We start from the raw sequence: 22210 nt of genomic DNA, 5'->3' as shown, positions 1-22210 counted from the left end.
GCCGAATGCTTTTTATACGAAGGGGGAGGACCACCTCCCCCCTCCCAAGAGCAAAGACTCGCGTGAGAGGGAGAGAGAGAAGAGGGGGGGGGAGGAGAAAGGGCAGGGTGGCCTGTTTGCAAAGGATCGGTTTGCACGATCTCTCCCCTTTTCCTTCTTGTCGGGGACGTATTCCGCTCAGACGCTGCCCCGCTCCAGTTCCGAGCGATCGGGGTTCGGATTCGGTTTCGACTCGGTCACCCATTCGGTGGCCATATTCCGATGATCAGAGCGGGGGAGGGGGGAGGGTGAGGTTTTGTGCCTTGTTGCGCCTTCTATTTACTTACCTCACAGCATCATTGTTACTTTTATGCGCACCACTACCAACGCAACGGCTACTAGAATGCTCAATACAGGCAACAGGCAACAAAAAAGCACACGCCAACGGAGAAACCGGTACATGGTTTTGGATTCAAAACGCTCCAACCCGACCCGGTAGAGAACGGAGTGTGAGCGACACACACACACGCACACAGTCTAGGTCAACGGCGAGCGTCGCAACTGTACACGGAGGCTGCTACGGTTGCGAACGAGCGAAAGGGTGCCACACACGGTGGCGAAAACAGAGCGAAAGAGCAGCGCTTGCCGACAGAACCGATCTAGCCAACACCTGGTGCATGTGGAGTGGTACGTTGAGTACCTCCTACCTCCACCACACTGCATTTGCAGGCTCCTCGGAGGCCTACCGTAATTGTATCGCGCCCAAGACGATCGCCACCGACGAACGAGCGCTAACGGGCGAGCTGAAATGATCTCCCAACTCGGGCGGGATATATAGTGTCCACAACCGTCATCCAAAACTGCTGGGCAAAAACAAAACAACAACAACAACAACAACAACAACAGCAGCAAAAACCAGGAAACTGCCATTAAAAAAAAACAAGTCACTCGGCGATTAATCGCGCCAGCAAACCGCGAAAAAGGTCGCACGATCCAAGCACACGGATTTGGAGCAATTTTGGGTTTGGTTTTACAGTTTGAAGCCCACCCCCACCAGCGGCATGCTTCAAATGTCAAATTAGCAGCAGTGGCATTACGGTGCGATCTACAAGGCCCCAATTTCAAATCGCTCAAGACATTGGAAGCGTTTGCGAGCAGAAACATGCGAATCACCTAAAGCTGAGGTCCCCCGAATTCTGAGAAGCTGAGGCTCTACGCTGATCTCTGCCCGCGCTAACAATTACGCGAAGAATGCGGCTGTGGCTCTCCGCCGCGGAAGCCGCGAATTGATTACCGTAGCCGATGAAACAATGTTATCAATTTGCCACCAACAACCGCAAGCGAAAATGGCCATCCCATTTAGCCCCTTCTAGCGCACCGACTAGAGTCTACCGACACATTGTTTGCCGAGCTAATCCAGTCCCTTTGATCATTCGGTACGGTGGGCGGTTGGATCGATAGGGGCTGGAGGCAATGCTTTAAAGACGACGAACCCGACGATATCGAACGGCCGACCGCGACAGCTTCAGGCCAAACTTCGCACACAGAGTCTGCCAATGACACAGAGACTTTAACACCGGCACACCGGTAGCGTGTGTGTCTCCCTGGTTCGGTGTGCTCCAAAGCGCACTGCCGGGCCAATTCAGGCTGCACAGGTTCTACCCCTACCTCCCGGAGGGGCCTCTGAAGTATTAAAATCCAGTTTAATGTGTGCTTTAAGGACGCGCCCGGCGTACCATAAGGACGCAAGGCAATTCAACCAAAACGCAACCCGACCAAAGTTCCTTCCTTTTTTCCTTTTTTTCTTTCTCTTCTTTGTGTGCTACATGTTTCATCATGTTCTCGTTATTACCTCCCGTATATCTCCTGTTCATCTCCCGTGCGTCCCGCCGCCCAGAACGCACTTGGCGATTGCGTCATCCGCGCTTTTGTCACGAGAACTCGCCGGGAGCGAAAACGGTGCGGCACAAAAAGCGAAAGCAAAGCGAAAGTAGAGGCGGCAAACCATTTACCCAGAACCCGTCTTCTGCTGCCATCTTCTTCCTGTAGGCTGCGGGTGTGCGGGGACCGTTTCCGATTTGCCGGTGCGATGCCGCCCGGGCACACTCAGGGTGTGCGGCCGCAGTCGAGTGGCGTAGAGTGGCGAAGATTTTTCACTTCAAAAGAGAGAAAACGGGAATCTGCGTATTTGCACGAGGCACGATAACGATGCTGCTGATAATGAAGAGAATGGCCAATGAGATAGCTAGAGCACACACACACACACAGGCTCATAAAAGGGACGAAGAATACACCGGCCCCCTCAAACGACCGACAACGACGGTGTGATGAGTGTAATGTGATGAGCAATAGGAACGGAGAGGCACAAGACACAAGATACCCTTCAGAGAGTTCCGGCCGCCCCCCCCATGCACCCTTCCCAGCGGCACAGTCAACAGTCCCAGTTTTGCACCTCTTTCCTCCAATCCCTTTCTTTTTTTGTTCTACTCCTGCAAGAGCATGGCACAGGCGAGAACGTGGCACTGGCGAAACAATGGCAAGATGCTCGTTAATAGCGCGGCGCCACCCTGTCACTGCGCTTTTGCGCTCACCAACTGGCAAGGAGCTGGTGAGAGCAAGGATGTGCAGTTTGACAACGGGCCCGCTGATTGTCTGGCGCTGACGGGCACAGTTAGGCACGGTTGAGCATCATAATGAGCTCCGAAATTCCTTCGTCGCACCGGCGGGAACGAAAAGGACTCGTCATAATTGACAGCAAAGAATTCGCCCCACAAGCCTGTCTCTCTCTGCGCTGATGATGCCCATCGTTCCGATCCTTGCGGGTACTATTTTTAACCAGCAGCAGGCAAGCAAACCACGGCCAGGATGGAGCGAACGAGGTTTTGGTGCAGAACGGGGAAAAATGGAATGTGAAGAAAATGGCACCCCGGTCCCGAAACGCTTTCTGAGCTGCTTCGTCTTTTGGCAGCTGGCGGGCTGCGTCGGGCACATCGTTCGCACAAATCATTGGCAGTCGGCAGCCGTGTCTCGGGGTGTGTATGTGTGTGTGTGTGTGTGAAGAAGGGTCTCGGAACGTCAGAAATTGGAGTGATGCAATTCGCCGCCTCCGCAGCTTCATCCAGCTCCTATTCAGCTCGTGACTCAATTGTGCTGTCAACGGCACTTTCCTCGCAGCAACGCGGCCTGCCCTGTCCCTGTTTGTCCCCCGCAAGAGAGACAGAGTGCTGATGTGCTGTTGGTGCGCTTACGCTAAACGAGCCTGATTTGTGATAAAGTATGAGGTGATATTATTGCGATTCATTTTCTTTCCTTTCAGATGAACTTTTTTCCCCGAGCATTCTCAGGAAGCCCCGGTCCACCTGAAGCTTGCCTGAGATTTCACCTTTAAAAAACAATAAAGCCCATATTTGCGAATAAACATCACCTACATCGACGATCATTTGATAGTTTGATTTCAGCTATTCAGCAGCGCTGCTATGCAGAAAATGATATTTTTAGTTTGGCGATGCATAGACGCAATGGATCTTGTCTATTTCTGGTTACAAATGCAAACAAAAAAAATATTGTGATCAGATTCACATGATGTTTGACATCAGAACGAGTTTCTCTCTCAAGGTGTGTTTGGATTGGATAGTTTGAGTAGAGATAGCGTTTGTGGAGATGTGCAGGAGTTTCAGAAGAAGCTACTTTGGTAGAATGGGAGCTTAATGTAGGCTTGAAACCTCCAAATTAATGTTAGTGGTAAGCTGGCATATGAGCATATGAGAAACTGGAACAGGGAGGAACTATCGGAACATTAGCAGCTGGTTGTCATTCATCCAGCCTACAAACAGGGTAATAAACTAGAACGTTTGAATTTTCGTGCCATTGCAGACCTCAATGCTGCCTACAAGATCCTGTTTCATCTCCTATTCTGCCGACTTGTGACCCTTGCTACAAATTTCATCGGCATCTACCAAGCTGGGTTTGTTGGAGGCAAAACCACCACCGACCAAATTTCTACTCTTCGGCAGTTCCTCCAGAGTTTGCCAAATCCCTATGCACCTCTTGTTCATCGACTTCAAGGCAACCTTGAACCATGCTGAACCATGAACGGTGTACATTATGAAAGCTGAAAGTTCGAATCTCACAGGGGTCTGAGGCAAGGTGACGGACTCTGCTGTCTGAACTTCAACGTCGCCCTGGAAGGTGTCATTCGAAGTTCGGGACTAGACAACGATATCCGTGGCATGATCTTCTACTGCTCTCTCCAATTTCTTGACTTTCTGTGGATGCCATCGACATCATCGGCAAGACCACAGCGAAGGTGTGTTCCAATAACCATCAATGCAACTAAGAGGAAGTACATGATAGGACCAAACTGGGAGGCAATATTTTAATTGACGGTAACAACCACGAGGTGGCAGATGAGTTGTACTATCTTGAGACGATCGTTGCTTCGGACAACGACATCAGCAGTGAAATTGAGAATCATGCATAGTGCTTGGGCTTCACCGACTGCTGAGACCCAGAAGACTTCGAGACCGCACGAAATGAGTGAGATATATTGCTCTTTGGTTCGTCCGGTGGTCCTCTGAGTCTTCGACCATCCAACGATCTGGGCATGTTTGAGCGACACATCCTCCGGATCATCTTGGCCTGTGTGTTCGAGCATGGAGTTTGGAGGAGAAGGATAAACTACGAGATTGCTGAGCTATATGAACTCAGAAGATAAGCCCAAAAACTCTGAAAAAATATCGCGAGGTGACAAGTAAGACGTGAGATGTCAAAAGTACACTCCAAATAGAAAATGTAAAGCGATCAGGCTCATAGTTTACCCGGAGGACGTACTTTATCCCTCAAAGTTCTCATACGCCTCACCATAAAGCACTCTCAGCTGACCTTCCCGTCTGAGCATAGTACGGCAAGCATAATTTATTGAACAACCAATTATAAATTTGCATCACCGTTGAGCACAAACAAATGCCCCTACATTCCGCTCGGGCACCTTTTGTAGACGGGGTTTGATGAAATTAGCGCATCGATTGCGCGCGCGCTAATTAAGTCGAAACGGCACCAGTGAGAGCTCCCCTGGGGGGGTGGAAAGTGGCAAGAATGGAAGAATGGCTGCTGCAGAAGAGCTGCAAGAGATACAGAGGGGCAGACGCAGAGATAGAGAGATAATGTCTCATGCTTCCGCGTGCCGGACGGATGCGTTGGGATGTGCGAGAGCGGCAGAAATCCAATTGCTCGGACTAATTTAATTTAGCTATTTGGCAGGCGTGCAGCACACGTTGCCTACCATTCGGGCGCAGCGGGGAAGTTGCATAATTTTGCGCCGCTCGTGGTGGGGAATAATGCGAATCGCCCCCTCCCACGCATCATCGCTTGTCAAAGCCCGATTGGCAAAGACTAATTTAATAATTTGCATATACACGGATGCCGATACGGTGCCGCCGATGTGGATTGTTTTGGCTCGAATTGATGGGCAGGGGTTCGGTGGCTCGGACATTGGGTGGAATTTCTCGATCCAAGTTGTCGAGATGTGCAGCGCATCATCTCCGGCATCATGCATGAAATTGCACCGGGCAGGAGAATGTGTAAACCGGGGGCGCTCAAGGCAACCCCGCCACAACTCGACACTAATCGGCATGCCCGGTTTCGGGTGTTGTGGAAATTCAAGCCGTTTTCCGGTGCGGCACATCGATGCGCCGAGGGTCGATCGATGACGAAATGCAGCGCACAGAAACCGATTCCAATTACCTTGCCCTGCACGCCTCGGTTTTGGATGTCTTTCCCATCCCTCCCCACAACACCATTCAAGCCCCTTGCGAGGACGCGATCGGTCGGACGACCTGTCCGCAAACCCGTTGCTCGGATAGAATTTCGCATGCCTCGATGCCATCGTGTCGTTGGCCTACGATGGGGGGCTTGGAATGCTCAGCAAACCCAAACTGCTCACCGGTGCGACAGTTATGATGTAATCCCTCTCCTCTCATTGCACGCGATCAAACCAGTTCAAATTCAATTCGTGTCACCATCGACGGCCCACCGTCCCCAGCCTGCTCCAGTTTCGGTTTGTTTGGTTGTTTGTTATTGATGTTGTTTTGTTTATCTATTCTCACACCACCAACAGGTGTCTGACGACAGTACTGTTGTACTGCTGCTGCTCTAGGTGAATCTAACCAGTTGAGAGAGAGAAAAAAAACCCCTTCATGAATCCCAAAAACCGCAGAGGAAGAGGCCGTGGCACCGCAAAGTGTGCCGTTGCGTTGCGTGAGCCACTGAAATTTTAACCGTACTTCGTCTTTTATCAGGGCTAATTAGTAGTGCTAACTGGGTGTACCTGCATCCCTGCACACCTGCACCAGGTCGCCTCGCATGCGATGGAACCATGGTTCGTCTAATTAGCTCGGGTGAACGATGTGCACGATCAGGCGCACGAGGCACGCCAACTCCACGCCAACAACCACGTTCGGGTTTCGCTAATTGTGTGACACATTCCCGCAGGAAGCTCGACTGCAAAACCGAGGCTCATAAAACTAATTATCCAACCAGCCTGTCGCTGGCTGTTACTGCAAAGCTTCGCACGAAAAGCAAACGTAAAGTGTGCCCTCCAAGCCTAAATTTCGGCCTTCTAAACCACTCCACCTGGCCGCACTCAACCCCAAAGTGCGTTTGCGTGACGATCGTCCGGCGGGTACTTCACGATCTCACACCAGCCAGCCCGTTTGCGTGGGAAAGCAAAGAAAGCGGCACAATGAGCAGGCCCGCTAGAATTCCCACCGATGCTCGTAGTGCCTCCAAAAAAAAAAACACTCTCGCTTGCTCGCGCGGTTTCGCGGGACCGGTTTCACTGCCGGCGTGATCCGTTGCAACATCCATCGGTGCCCACCAGCCGGTCGGTTCTATCGGGCACGATTCAAGAAGTCGATCAGGTCAGGCTTCGGTGGTACGTGCTTCACGTGTGCAGGGTTCCGTGCTGCTAGCAACACCACCGCCACGGCCACGGGGTCGGTCCAGCTGGCGGTTTGCTGGGTGATGTAACCTGGGCTTGCTGTGAATGGGCCGTGCGCTAGCCAGGCGGGAGCAACTGGCCACTTTAGCGGTGTCGCGAGCCTATCCTGCTTTGTTCTGTGTGTGCTCTAGCAAAGCAAAGGTAGTTCAATTTCTATTTATCGCTTTTTAACATTGACACGTAAACATAAAGGCCCCAAAAAAGTTCTTTAAATGTTGAGGTTTTCTTTTTTTTTTTTTGTACGCCAACCCGACCCGGCCGGTTGCTGTGGCATTCAACATTGCCACCGGCTTAATTCGAAACCAATCCGAACAACCAACCCTCGTCAGCCCGGCTAACGTTTCTCACCGCTGCGTACCGGCGGGCCGCGGTGCGCCATTCACCATCTGCACCGAAAGCCCGGGCATGCGGAACTGGTCGGTGTACTTTCGATTTCAGTTTGAAGGTCTCACGCTCTCGGTGGCTCGGTGTGTGAGTGGTTTTTTTTTTTTTGTTCGTTCGTTTTCTTCTTGTTACAGGCACGCCTTCGCTCCAGTTTCCAGCGACGGTGGCGATGGTGCGGTTCGCTGTTTGATAATATGATCGTGTGGGTTTGATGCACTGCATAGTTCAGATTCTCCGTTCCTTCGGATGGGTGTGATCGTTAATGGGAAGGAGAAAGAGGGAGAAAGAGGGGGGGGGGTGATGAGGGTGAATAACTGGTGCAGCTAGCTGGCTTGCACGAGAAGCAATCAATGTTAATATAAAGCCCGATTTAAAACTGAATTGCTAGGGTACAATAACACCACATGAAATTACAATCGTTGCAGTTAATATCACAAATGTTGATACTTTGTCAGCTTTTTCCTTTCAACTCAGACTTTTGAAGCTTTTTCTCGAGATTGAATTAGTTTAAGTTTTCGTAGTATCAAAAACTGAAAGCAAAAAGCTGTACAAGAAGTGTACACAGGACCTTGATAAAGCATGTACAATATCTTAACCATTCCAATATGGTGCAAATCCAATGTAGTTTAAAAAAATGGAAAACAATTGTCATTCTTACTTCAGTTTTAGTTTGCATGATGCATCGCTTAAGGTAGAGCAGGTGAAAGAAATTGAAAGCTCGTCGGTGCCATATATAAATCAAATATTGGAAGCGCAATCGTATTTTCTGTCCCCAACTGACAAATCTATGTAGGGTAAATGTACCTATAGTGGTAGTAGTACCAATAGTGGTGGTATTGCACTAAAATGCGCTCCATACGGCAAATTAAAAGCAATTAAGTTATTTATGTTAGTGTGAAATGTTCCTTAGCCTTTTACAAAGGGTTTAAAAGAAAAATGGGGCCATTCCGTTATTTGCCTTTTGACCAAAGTTATGCTTTTTTAAGTGTTTTTTTACCATAGTGCCATTATAGGTACACAAAACAGGCTTGCTCCTATGGTGGTTATAGTTATAAAATCAATAAAAACAGGTCATTTTAGATTTTTACTAAGATATTTTTGACATGTCTTACTGTTTTCAGTAAAATAAGCCACAGAAATGAGTTTTATGTAGGTAATTTAGCAAAAACAAAGACCAAAATTCGCTTATTTGGCTGAACGAAAAAATGACTTCAAATCAAGCACACTCTTCCGGGTGTGGGTTAACGACAGGTGTGATGCAGTACTTTAGTCAATAGTTTCATCGATCAAATGTACACATTTTTTAGGATCAAATTACGCAAGAAATTCAATATTATGGCAGCAATCCTTGCTACCCGTACGAAAACAGCTTCGAAACTAAGTTTCATTGATATTATACACTGTTTTGAAGGTATCTTTGTTTACCACCACTATAGAAACACGATACGACGACTATACCCAAATAGCCAAAATTGCTTAAGCAGCCAATTTTGGCAAGCTAAAGATCGCTGCTTGAATTCGCCTTTAACCCCAAAAGATTCGCCGCAGTAGATAAACAGCATCAAAGTTCTAAGGTGGCCCTTCTAAACAGCGCCTCAGCAGCTTCCTTGTGCCAGGGTACCGGGGATTATTTTTCTTTGTGTTTTATTTTCAAGCAAGGCGTCATCGACAAAAAAAAAACAACAGGATTTGGTTTGTTTGTGTGCATCTGTATATTTTTAAATCCTTAATATTCATTATTTACACGAAGTGTATCACAATTTACTGTACAATCACAATCACTTCACTCAAAATCCCTTCTTCAAAGAACTAATGTATCTTTTGCAGCAGCAATGAGATGATTGACAGCGTCAGTCTCTGACAATTTGACAAGAGCCAACTTGTACCAGTGTCATGCATTAAAAAGCTGTAAAGTTCCACCAAGCTCGGTACGCTTTCTTAACAAGCCTTTAAGTTCCATCATGAGCCATACACATCGGGCTAACCAGCCGCAAAGTTCCAAAGAGTACCGAGTGCTTGTTAAAAAGCGCCATAGTTCCGCAAAGTACCGACTATCTCTTAATCAGCCACAAAGTACGACATCGGTACGATTTTTTTTGTTAAACAGCCTCAAATCAGCTATAAAGTAGGAACTGGCTATTTGGGTAGGAACCATACCACCATTATAGGTACAACGAATCAGTCACAAAAATATGTATTTTTTCGTTAATTTGATGTGTTTAATGGTAAAAAATTGTTGTGATTGCGAAGATAAAACATATTCCAATTGCTGTGCGTTAAATTATACATGAATTTACCTTCCTGACACTTAACATCTTTTAAAACATATTTGTAGCATTGCAAATTGCACCACTTTTTACACATTTACCCTATTCCTCCAAATTTCCATTTTGCGATTAGTCAATTAGTAAAAATAACATCTCTCTCTCTCCCTCTATTTCTCTCCTTATCTCTTTTTATCTCTCTGTCTTTATCCATCTTTCTTAATCTCTCTCTCTCTCTCTCTCTCTCTCTCTCTCTCTCTCTCTCTCTCTCTCTCTCTCTCTCTCTCTCTCTCTCTCTCTCTCTCTCTCTCTCTCTCTCTCTGTCTCTGTCTTAATCTCTCTCTTTTTTCTCTCTTTTTCTCTGTCTCTCTTTTAGCTTTCTAGCTAAAATATACAAATACAAAGATATAGCTATTAGTCTAATATCTAATAAAGACGATTGCTAGAGACGTCTCAAGTTTCGTTCAATAGTTCTTTCGTTGAGCCTAAACATTGCTGTCAAATTGCTTTGTTAATGCTCTAGATTTTTTTTTTAAATCGATAAAATAATAATAAAATACCATAACCAAATCCTGTCCGGTCCAATCATCAAACATTCTGTACTTAGCGAAAACGTGTTTAGGAAACAGTTTAAATCTTTGGAAAATCCATTACAATCCATCCACTTTGCACTAGTCTGTTCCTACTTAAGTCAATGTCTTGATACTTTTTATCGAGTATTACTGGAAAAGGTTTCTACACAGTTAAGTGTTGATGCAATCTTTTATGCTTAGTTTCGAAACTATGCTGCATTAAGCTCTTGCAAGGTCAAACAAGATTAACGGAGTGTGTGTATTTTTTTTTTTTTATAATTAAACACAAACCAACCAAGAACCGGTCAAGCACCTGTCACCTCCTTAAAAGGATCCGCTGCCCGCCCCTGATTAGCTGCAACCAGTGTTACGGAACTCGTTCGCTAACCGTTAAAACCGGCCCGAGGGCCGCTGGGAGAAAGGTAACCCATTTCTCACTCGCCTTGACTCATTTCCGCGACCGGGCGAGGCTTATTATTTCACCCTCCTACCCCGGTGGATATCTGTTTTTTTTTTTTTCTTTTTTTTTTTTTTAGTTGCCTTGCTTTGCTTTCACCGCTACGGGTCCGATTTTGTTACGTTTATACCTTTGCTGCCACACCCCGGACCAGTAACCAGGGTGACCGGGGCCGGTGACCTTGGAAAGGGAAACTCGGACAGCAAATGATTGGCCTTGCCGTTTTCAGCACTCCCCCAAATTTTACACCTCCCTAAAAGGCTCCCGAAAGGAAGAAGAAGAAGAAGAAGAAGAGGAAGAAGAAGAAGAAGAAGAAGAAGAAACTCCGCACAAGGAGACGGGAGGACGCGTTCGATACGCGAGATCGCTGTACGGCGTGCAAACAAATATCCCACACCCGCAACGCCTTTTCCTTTCTGTTTCTGGAGATTTCTTCTCTCGCCCTTTTTTGTTTTCTTTCCTTTTTTGTTTTCTTTCCTTGGTTCGCATCTGCACACAGCACCTACCTTCACGCAGCATGAACGCGCACGAAAGTTATGCAATACGCTTCCAGCCGCCCTTCTTATTAATGCGAAATGGAAAAATTCTTTTCACTTTTCAGCTACCACCTCCACCTGGCCCGCAGCAGCAGACAGATGAATTAATGGACGTGTAGGGCGAACGTGTGCACGTGTGTCGTGCGAGAGGATGCTGTTTTTTTTTTTTTTTCTTCCTTTCTTGTTAAAGCCTTTTGTTTTAAAGCAACACGCTCGCATGAAAACCGTTTTGCACCGGGCCAGGACACAGCCGGTGAGCTTTAATCTTGCCTCAGTGCTCTGTGTGCGTGTGCGCGTGTATGTGTGTGTGTGTGTGTGTGTGTGGTGAGAAGGATAGACAGTGCTTGCTTTTGCCTCGCATCCCTTCACCCGCACCCCGCCTCCGTTCTGTTATGTTTCAAAGCATTTGGTTTACGGTGCTCTTATTTTCGCACACGACCGTTCTGTGTTTTGGTTGGATCGCTTGCAAACCCTATGCTGTTGCTCATTTCCCTTTTTTTTCCTTTCGCTGTAATAGTCCTTTTACAAACACACCCACACACACACACGCACGTACTTACTTTTTCAAAATAAAAAAGGGGTGGTCGGGAAAGGGTGGTCCTTTTTGCTATAAATTCCGGCTTATCGAAATTACATTTGTTACGCCTTACAATGGGAGGATGGGCCCCGCTCGGTAAACAAGATTCGCCTCGTTTTGCATGTATTTTGGGTTATTATTTTTTTTTTTTTATTCTTAGCTATTATTATTTTCATTGCATCCCGTTTTTCGGTTGCTTTCTTTCCCCCCCATCAGTGTATTTTCGTATGAGCCCCCTGCCCCAGTGTCTGCCTGCTAAGGGCCCGTTCGCGTAATTCTGTGAATTTTATTTCCAAAGCTACACTTCTTCTTCTCTTTTTTTTTGTTGTTGTTGCTATTGCTGTCGGTGTGCGACGCTCGGTGCAAAAATAAATAGATCGCATCCTTCTTCTGTGCGGCGGCTTCCACTCCACTTTTGCCTTGTTTGCATGTTCTGCTGTACGGTAAAATGGAGCCGCTGCTGCTGCTGCTGCTGCTGCTGCCGGTGAAGCTGTAAAGAGATTCAAAGCTCGGGAAGCCTTTCGATTGTTTACCGTTCACGGTTCACGAATCATTCGCTTCGCGGAGGCAAGGGCAGGAAAGCAGAACGCACCAAGAGGTTGGGAGCGTCATAATTTATATCTGCAGCAAAGGAAGGGCGTATGAACAAACAAACAAAAAAAAATCCCACACACATACACCGAGCACTCGAATGTACGTACAGGGCCGGCCGATGTGTACTTACCGCACGGTACGAACTGGTACGAAAGTCTATATTTACACTCGACCTAGCTGGACTCCACTACCAGGGAGTGCGTACAGAAGGGCGGAGCAGCAGAAAAGCTATCTCTTCATCGGCTTGACCGGCCACCCCGAACGGTTGCGCGACAGCGCGACGGCAGTAGCGAGTGCGCTCGGAAGACGAGAATAATGTCAGCTGGGTTTTGCGTTACGCGTCCGGGGCCTACAGCGCGTCCCTTCCCACACTGCTCTGCTCGGCCCGCGCAACGAAACTGGACAAAATGTCAGCCGGCACGAGCGCACAGGGTGTTTGCTTGCACCTCGCCCGAAAAGCGTTTTTCCTTCAGCCTAAATGTCACTTTACAATCTTTCTGAAGGCCACCCAGAGCTGAACCAGAAACAACAACAACAACAACAACAACAACAACAACAACAATAAAAATAAAAAAACAAAAGCATGAAAGAACGAAACAAGCGAAACTCGATCAACCCCGGAGTACGTATTTATTTCCCATCTTCCTATTCTGCCTGTTGCTAAGTGGATTGCGAAAGGCTGGGGAGAAGGACCCGAATTTAATAAATCTGAGTGAGTTCCGGCACAGGAGACTGCAGTAGAAACAACAGGGGAGCTGTGGGGCGCACCGCCGAACATGCGCTAATCGTGCGGCAAAAGATGGTGGATTAAAATTCGCTCCACAAACAGAGCGACGAGACAATCGTGCAACCGAGACAATAACGAGCAGCCACCTTCCGCTGCCCAAGCACTCCGACACCCGGTGCCCCTTTCCACCTGAGACGTGCTCAAGAGAGAGAGAGAGAGAGAGAGAAAGGGACAGAAACAGGCAGCGCAATGTGCTTGCTCAATTGGCACGTTTCACGGATTTGCCACGCCACAACCGATAACAACACAATTTGACTTGTTGATATCCTGGGGACGGGGGGTCGTTTTGTTTGACCCCCTTTTGGGCAGTGGCACGGAACGGGACGGGACGAGCAACGGCGGGCCAGCACAGCAGCATGCAAACTGGCAAGTACTGAAACGGAGCGCCCGACGGCCTGTCAACTGCTTGGCGCGGTTGTGCACAATAATTGCATAACGCCCGGGCGCAGAACCGTTGCTGGTCTTTTGCGTGCAGCTTTAGCGGGCGGCGGCGGGCTGCTCAAGAGCCACTGTTAAGCCGTTGAAAAGAGCCGCTTTGAACAAGGCTAGTTTGTTGTTTTTCTTTTTGTTTCTTGCTTTGTTTGTTTTTTTTTGAGATAGTGAAAAACAGCAAATTGCTGCACACCTCCACCAGCCTAAAGATGTTCCTCCTCTCCCTCCTTTCCCTCCTTTCCTGCCTTTTCCTTTTAGGCTGATTTTGCTGCACTCGACCGGTTCTGGACGGCGCCGACGACGACGACCCATCGGGCGCGGTACACAAAGCCGCTCTGCTAACGGACCGTCAGGACTTCATTACCAGCAGTCGGTTCGTTTGTGTTTGTGTGTGATGTAGGAAGGTAGTATACTCAATGTACTTTCCCACAGCCCTCAGCCCGCCAAGCAGCGCGCGCTGGTGCGCCCGAACGCTCCATCTCCGCCGGCCGTGTCCGGCCAAAACCTTTCCACTTGCCTTGTGTGAGCATTCAATAAATTGAAGATAAAACTGAAAAATCGTGAAGGTGCGTGTTTGTGAGAGTGCGCCCAGGTTGACACATGCCATTACCGCCGCCATGCTCTACCAATGCTCCGGTGCGTCCAAACCGTGCTTAATTGACAGTCCCGTGAGGGAGGGGCAGGTTGTGAAGACGACATCTTGGGCGCACTGTTCCAACCGTCCGCAATGGAGAGCCTGCCCCAGAACGGTATGCGGTTTGATAAATTAATTACCCGACGCCAAAGTGCTCCCGGAACCACCCGCTCCCCACCGGTGCCAAGCGCGAGAATGTTGCAATGAATTAATTATAGCAAATACGCGACCATTGCTTTACAAAACGATAGGTTACGGGCCCGTGTGTAAGTGTGGGCGTGTAGTGTTGGGTTCGTTGCTTGCTCCTGCCGTCGCCACAAAACTGTCACCGAGCCCGGAGCGGTGCCGCCAGTCGCATGAATGTGGTGGAGTTTGTGTGAGAAGCGGGTTTTCGTTTGGAGGTGTTTGCTGTTTGCACAACCCGCTGGTGGTACGCCCGGCAGCAGATATTGATTCGTTGCTGTACTTCCCTTTGCTTTCTCTCCTTCTGGGGACTAATTTCCGGAACTAACACAACCTACAAAAAGGTCCTCTTGCCCAAGGTACCGAGAAGCATCGTCCTTTCTTCTTCTTTTTTCTTTCGGCGCTCCCGAAGCTCAGCTACGAAAGAAAATGAAGGCGCAGGACGCACACCTGGTGCAAACTCCACCATTCCGAGGCTCGAAGATTTATCGGTCCCGGGTGGCAATCGATTACCTATAGATGTTGAGGTTTTGCCCCACCCCCACAAGTTCCGACACCCACATCTTAGAGGTTGAAGTTGCCAACAGGGCGGAGGAAAACCCCAGCGCGATACAATCATATTGCAAACACCTGTCGGACACGCGTGTTTCGATTTGGAAATAGAGGCTCATCTCTACCCGCTTTTATTGCGCCTGCTGTGCCCTGGCCGTCCATACATCTCTGCGGCCTTCTTTTCCTTCCTTTTCCCCACCCGACATTCGGAGTTGGTCACTGCGACGGACGCGCAGAATCAAAAACAAAACCATACAAATAAACGGTGACCGTCGGAGTGTGTTATAGCTAGAATTCCTGTGCTGTTTTTGGAGAGGGTGGAGAAGAGTTTTCACAGGGAAGACCGTGTCACCGTGTCTATGACTTAGGATGTATTAGAGTGGTTGTTGCTTTTTGCTGTTGTCGTTTTCTCTCGGTGAGAGTTGCCATGTTGGACGGTCTGTTTGGATTTGGATTTGGATTGTCTGTGCCGGGGTCTCGGGTCCGCCCGTCACCTTATCTGCCGGTGTAGCTCAGCGAGTACGAGCCCGTGTTGATGTCGACCTTCGCGTTCGGGTGCCAGATGTCGGCCCGGTGCTGAGGCACCGCCGGCTGCTGATAGTACTGCTGCTGCTGCTGCTGCTGATGGTGCTGGGGCTGGGGCTGGAATCGGTGCTGCGGCTGGTAGCTGGTGGCCGGCTGCTCCGGCTGCGACGCCGCGTCGCGGTAGTACTGCTGCGGGGCCGGGCTGTACGCTACCGGTGCGGGGCGCGGCGCATTGTACGGCGCCGGTTTCGAGTTGTAGCGCGAGTCCTTGTAGTAGATGCTCGGGTCCTCCCGGTACTGGCCGTCGTCTTCCTCGTTCGGGCCGAGCGGCGGATAGTTGCTGTTGCTTAGCGTCGGCGGTGGCACGTTAATGTCCGTACCTGGAATTGGGAAAGTTTGGGGGGGGGGGGGGGATGGGAAGGAGTTTGGATATAATTCCTCGGGAACGCAACTAGCACACCTAGAGCACACTTACCCTGAGGCTCGAAACCGCGATTGCTCGCACCGTACTCGATCTCGCGCAGCTTGCCACCGTCGTCCACGTAGCCGTACTTGCCCTGCACCTCCCCGTTCGGGTACTTGGTCTCGATCTTGAACGTACCGTCCGCCGCCTCGTAGCCGTAGCTGTAGCTGCCGTCCTCGTTGTGTCGGTTGATCTGCTTCAGGATCGGCACCGGCGTGGTGTAGTCTCTCTGGGCCGCAATAATCGTCACTATCGCGGAGAGTAGTAACTGTCACGTGCAAAATAGAGAAAGTCACAAAAAAACATGCATATTACTAAACATTGCCTTTTCGGTGACTCCTCTTCACCGGAGCCCTGCGCACTGCCTGTTCCGAAAACAAAAAAAAAGCCGGCCTGCCACAGATTCCTGCCGGTTTCGGAGTGGCATGCAACTATAAAATTCCACATTTCACATTCCTGGAAAACCCCCCCGGATCCTTCCAATATCCGCAACGAGACACTGCTAGACACACAAGTGGTATTGGATATTGCGAGTGCGCCCGGTTCGGTGCTGGAATATTTTTGCGAGCCAACATGTTGACACATCTTCCCGCAAAGCCAGGCTAGTGCCTGCGGGTGCCGACCCCCGCTTATTTACATACGAAGTGAAGAGTGAACCCCGGCCCGTAGCCCGGTGATCAGCCGGCCGGTCCCGATCAGAAAATACTTTCCTACCACCCAAAACAACAAAAAATACCTATTCGACCCGACGACAGCAATCTCATATCGAAGCGACCTGTGCCGGTGGCATTATTTTTACACGAAGCAACCAACAAAAAACAATAAAAAAAAGAGGACACACGCCTGCCAGAGGGTTAGGTAACCGGGCCTTCGTTCGCAGAACGCTGGGGCTGAAGTCTCGCTGCTGCAGCACACGCAGAACCGTTCTTGCGTAATAGGCGCGAGTGGAGTGGGCGGCCACTGAAATTGGCTTTTCACTTCTGATCCTTTCTGCTGGGGAAGTCATCTGGTTAGGTATATTTATATACATTTTTTTGTTGTGTTACGGAGATTGGGAGGTTTTTTCGTGCATGCTCCTTCTACCGATGGGACACATGCTGTAAGGAAATAGTTAGTACTAGTGGTGTACTCTCTGCAGCGCACCCACAACTCCGATCCTACTCCGTCCGGAGTCGGAGTCATCCGAAGTCGTCCGGAGTCGTCTGGACACATCCGGAAACATCCGGAGTCCTCTGGAGTCATCCGAAGGCTTCCGGAATCGTCCAGAGTCGTTTGAAGTTGTCCGAGGTCATCCTGAGTCATCTGGAGTCCTCCAAAGTTATCCAGAGTTGGAGTCAGCAGGAGTCGCCCAGAACCGGAGCCGTCCGGAGTCATCTGGAGTCATCCGGAGTTGGAGTCGTCCGGAGTCATCCGGAGGCTTCCGGAATCGTCCAGAGTCGTTTGAAGTTGCTCAAGGTCATCCCGAGTCGTCTGGAGTCCTCCGGAGTTATCCAGAGTCGTCCAGAGTCATCCGGAGTTGTGAGTCAGCAGGAGTCGCCCAGAACTGGAGTCTTCCGGAGTTAGGCGGAGTCCCCATTCCGAGCAGCTCCAGACGATTCCAAACGGCCTCGGATAATGCTGGGCGGACTTACCTTCCAGATTCGATTCCAAAATGTGTGTCAGATCGGAGTCAAGTACGTTATTTTTCTTTACCAGAAACACTCTCAGTCGGAACACTCCGGAGACGGTTCTTAGGTCCTAAAGCACACAGCCAAAGGTCTTTGTGAACCAGAATTGGCATTTAATTGAAAAATGTTAATTCTCGCAGATTAGCATAAAAATGTCGGCACCCAAAACCCAAAGCTTCACGGCCTTCCTCTTCCTTCTCCACATCGGGAAGGTTTTTTTTTTATGACGCCCGTAAACCGGCGCACGCCACCTGGATGGAAAATTAAAGGTAATTCCGCTTTCTACTAGCACCAGATTCCGCGGGCCAAGCAAGGGAGGCAGGCGTACGGAAACGAGGCTAGAACTCTTATTAGAAGCACTTGCACGTAAAAACATCCTTCCGAGAAGCTTCGCCACTCAGCGATGGGGCGAGAGTTTTTGTTCCTTTTTCTTCTTCTGCTGCTGCCTACGGTGACACGGAGTTTAGCGACCGTCAGCGGTGAAATGCCATAATAGCTTAAACGTGCTAAAATTTTGTCAATTTACGCTCCTAATGATTTTAGTCCAACCCCCCCACCCTGAGAGCTGCGTTGTAAAAGCTTCCACACGGATAGCTTCCAGTCTACTCACGGATCAATGGGGATTACCTGACTTGCTGTAACGCCTTCTTGGGTTGGCTTTTGCACACTCCCGTGAAGAAAGTTGGCAATATCTTCAAGACATTTCCTGAGCCCCCTTATGAGATGGGTCGCCGGAACAATGCAGCTCCTTAACGAGGCATTATTCTGGATTCCAGAGAGCTTCTGGCTGGATGAACTACCGCCTCCCACAGGCGGACTGGCGTGTGAGGATAAAGGGCTGATTCAGGAATTCACCCATACTCTCTCTCTCCTTCTCTCTCCCTCACCTTCTCTCTCGTCTGACTGCCCGTAGTCCAAAACCAAAACCTCCACAGGCAGAGGACTTCATCGCTCGCTTTTACACAACTGTTGACTTCTGAGACTAGTTGAAGCGTTGAGGCATTTCCCTTTCCCAAAAACAGTAAAACAGCAACCAACGCAATTTAAGGGCCGATGGTGAGATACGGTCGCTCGCTTCATCGAACACGCCACCGGCGGGTGCAGCGGATGAGCAATTTTTCGGTCCAACGAAAACAAAACAAAAAATCGCGGCGGACATCATCCAAACCCCGGGCGGCCTCACTGGGTCCTATGGTAAATGAGTTGTGTAATAAAGCAGCAATAACAACAGCGCCGAAAAACACAACCAGAGCAACAACAAAAAAAAACTGCACCATTGAGCAAAACCCCATTAGGATGTATAATACATCTTGTCAGGGCGCATGCCCTCACACACAAATACACAGTCGCGCTGTTACGGTGCTGTTACGGTGCCCCATGCGCGTGGGTTGCAGGGGCCCACTTCCTTGTTTTGTCGCTCGCTCGAACTAGAGGTGTCGACCGGGCCGACGGGGTCTCGTGTGCGCGCGGCCCGCTGTATAGCGATATTGCCTGCACGCCGTCACCCAAGCTAATGAATAAATAAATAAATTATGAGCGTGCGCCTCTCCACCAGTCCCCAGATCATCGCGCCAGATTGTCTATAAATCATGTGTGTCTCTTTCTCTCTTCGCCTTTCCCCACCTTTCGCTGACGCACTCTCCCTTATGGGTGAAGTGGCGACTGTTACCCATCCGGCTGCGGATAATTACGCGCCGATGACGGCTAAAACTAAGCCCAATGCGTGCGTGAGTGTGTGCTTCTTGCTCCAAAATGATATCCTAACGCCGACGCACCACCAACGCCACGTACGACCTTGAGGATTCCTGATTGCTTGGTGAACGGTGACAGACGGCGTTCAATCTGAAGATATTAACCTTTTGCCCGAACTTCGGTCCCATTACGTGAGTGCGTTACGATTTGGGATAGGTCCTGCCGTTTTCTTGTGGTTTGTTTGTTTGTTTGTTGAAAAGTCATTTCCTGTCCCCACATTCACGCGCTGCTCCAGGTAGGCAACTGTTACCCGAAACTCTTCGGCAGGAACTGAAGCTTAATTGCCGACCAACACCAACATTCTGTCCTAAATGTGTGTGTGTGTGTGTGTGTGTGTGTGTGTGTGTATTTTTTTTCTTCCTTTTCCACCAACTGATGAGCCTGGGTGTGCATCAAAATGTCATTAGCAAACCCATGCCGAAACATCGGACAAAGTCCCCAAGACTAACCACCAGCCCAGGCTGGACTCCGGGTTGGCTGGATTCCCTGGAAGCGAGTTTTGCGCCGCACAGAAAGCAGTACTACAGTTACAATGTCCATATTCGTCTTCGGACGCGTCTGCTTGGTACAAATCTCGGGAAAGTTATCGCTCTGGGACGAAGTTCGATAATGATCCGAGCAGGAGGGGAGCTCCAAGAACCGAAACCGCCAGTAATGACAGAATGCGGTAATGCGAGTCTGGCTGTCTGATGGGATCGGAGTGGGAGGGGTTGGGATGGTAAAACCAGAACAGAAGGAAAGCATTGCCTTGTTGAATGCTCTGAAAGCTAACTTCAGGTTGTTGAGAAATTCGATCCGGTTTTTTCTTTGCTGTCTTCTACTTCGCTGCGCGGGGATCGAATTTAACCTAGGAACTCCTACTGACTTGTTATGGAGCGCTTGGACACTTGGTACATAGTGGCGCACTGATTGATTTTACACACACGCACACACACACACACACACACGAGAGCCTTGGAACAACTCCAGGTGGATTCACACTGCAGCAACCCCTGTCTTCGGAGCAAAAACGGAGATCCACTTACCAGAGACTTCATTTTTGGTTGATTGTCTTGTGAGCCTTTTGTTGAGTTGAGCGAGGGACCCTCCGCTTAAGCTGCGCTTGGCTGTGGTGGTTGGCGCTGTTGTTCGTGCGACTACCCAGTGCCGGTGGGTCGAAGAGCTTGCTGTTGGCTGTTGGCTGCGTCGATGACCTGGAGCCCGGGCACGTTTTGCACAAGGTCACGCAGCGATACCGAGGGAAGATGAAGGTGAATAAAGAGGTAGTATCAGAGAAACTGGAAGAATCGAACACACACTAAGCACACGCACATAAACACACAAACACACACACACACACGCATACAGAACACAGAAATAAACACTGATTAAAGCGACAAAAACCAGGCCGTGGTGTCGCTGTCGTACCTTCACCGCAGCACTAAGGCGAGTACCCTGTACGGATGTCGCGGACCAAAACTCAAGCTGCAAAATTGGACTGATCCCTGCGCGGTTGGTTTCCTCTCTTGACGTGTGCGGTCCGCTCAGATCGCAACCGCTGCTCGCAAAGGTTTGTTTGTAAACAGATCGTACGCAAATACGCCCCGTGCGCTTATATATAGACAGTGGCCCGTTCCGCCGGCCACACACACACACACTCGCACACCTGTTTCACTCGCACCAAACCCCTCCCCCCCCCCTCTCCTTCCGTTGGGCACAGTGGTACTCTTTTCGCGTGCGTGTATGCCTCGAACAGCCCCAGTGTGTGGTGTTGGTTGGAGCGAAAACGAGTCGTGCAGACCTGCCCTGGTCCACTGTCCCTGTCGCACACCTGCTAGTCGCTCTGCCCCGCTCTGCCAACAAAGGCACAGGTATCGGAGGGGACTGGGAAGAAGGAGGGCGGAGGAGGGGAAGCTAGTTAGTCGCTTGGGCTTGGGACCCCTTTCCATGCAACTCAACACCTTATCGACTCTGTTTTTTTTTTTTTGTTCGTATAGTGCTTGTAGTCCTTTCTCTTCTTGCACGTAGCGTGCGCCTGATACCGGACGCCCGTTACGTTTTGTGTCTCTTTCAGTATGTGTATGTGTGAGTGTGTGGTCTGTGGACCCAGCCAAGCCGCTCCTTTCGACCGTAGACGGAAGTAAGTGCAGTTCTTTCCAAATGGAATCCGTTCGCGTCGGCGGTAGCAATTACTGGGGCACGCGCGCTCCATCTCGCAACCTGCCCTAAAAGCGCGCGCTCCGGTTGGCTGCGCCAAAAAATCGGCTCGCAAAACGCAGCCGGCGCATCACAACATGACAGGTAGCTCGAAGGCGATCTAATCAGCCGTGACCGCGATGACTGCCGTCCAGCCAGGCAGTGCTGTCATCGGACGAAGGCTTTCGACCGGCCCAAGCGCTCAACTTTTCCATTGCATTTCACAGAATTGAATAGACCTTCTTCACTTGCCCAAGAATGGCAGGCAAGGGTGTGAAGTTGTCGGAGCGAAACATTGCAGAATTAATGGGGTCCGGGCGGTTTCTTCGTCACATTCTGCTTCACGGTGAGTCATCCAGTTGGAGATGTAATGCCGTCGGTATTTCCCAAACTTTGATTCCCGTTCGGCGCTGCCAACATCTTCACTCGCGGGCTCTGCACGGTACAGGGTACTAGAGCAAAGCATCGACGACAGGTTTGACCCGGCCACGGACAATTACTTTACATCCAGGTCGAAGCGGACGAATGTTTGATTGATGATCGTCCGACACTAAGGCTTGCAGTATAATCAGGCCTGCCCAGCTGCCAACTGCCAACTGGACATCAAGATGATTGAAGGCCTCTCATCGCAAGGATTCATTCATTCACTTCTCCAGCAACAGCAGCAGCAGCAGCAGCAG

At 49.6% G+C, this 22210-nt stretch overlaps 1 protein-coding gene across 1 annotated transcript; it reads right to left on the bottom strand.

Moving 5' to 3' along the window:
• Nucleotides 1–15042: 15042 nt before the first annotated feature.
• LOC1271915 (pupal cuticle protein 27) lies at nt 15043–20942 on the bottom strand. The gene is made up of 4 exons (XM_310772.6): nt 20763–20942; nt 20381–20548; nt 15949–16204; nt 15043–15853 (listed from the first exon to the last, which is right to left on the bottom strand). Exons 2-4 carry the CDS (start codon nt 20390–20392, stop codon nt 15444–15446), a joined length of 678 nt encoding a protein of 225 aa, XP_310772.5. The 5' UTR covers nt 20393–20548; nt 20763–20942; the 3' UTR covers nt 15043–15443.
• Nucleotides 20943–22210: the final 1268 nt, after the last annotated feature.

The sequence above is a fragment of the Anopheles gambiae genome, chromosome X, assembly GCF_943734735.2.
Source record: "Anopheles gambiae chromosome X, idAnoGambNW_F1_1, whole genome shotgun sequence".
In the NCBI taxonomy this organism is placed as follows: domain Eukaryota; kingdom Metazoa; phylum Arthropoda; class Insecta; order Diptera; family Culicidae; genus Anopheles; species Anopheles gambiae.
Note: the sequence above shows the minus strand (reverse complement) of the source record. Positions and strands in the feature narration are given on the sequence as shown.

Excerpts from the sequence above, each read along its gene's own strand:
- LOC1271915 (XM_310772.6), bottom strand. Across the intron at positions 15,854-15,948 it reads TCGCGGTTTCGAGCCTCAGG|GTACGGACATTAACGTGCCA; the intron begins GTAAGTGTGCTC and ends TCCCAATTCCAG.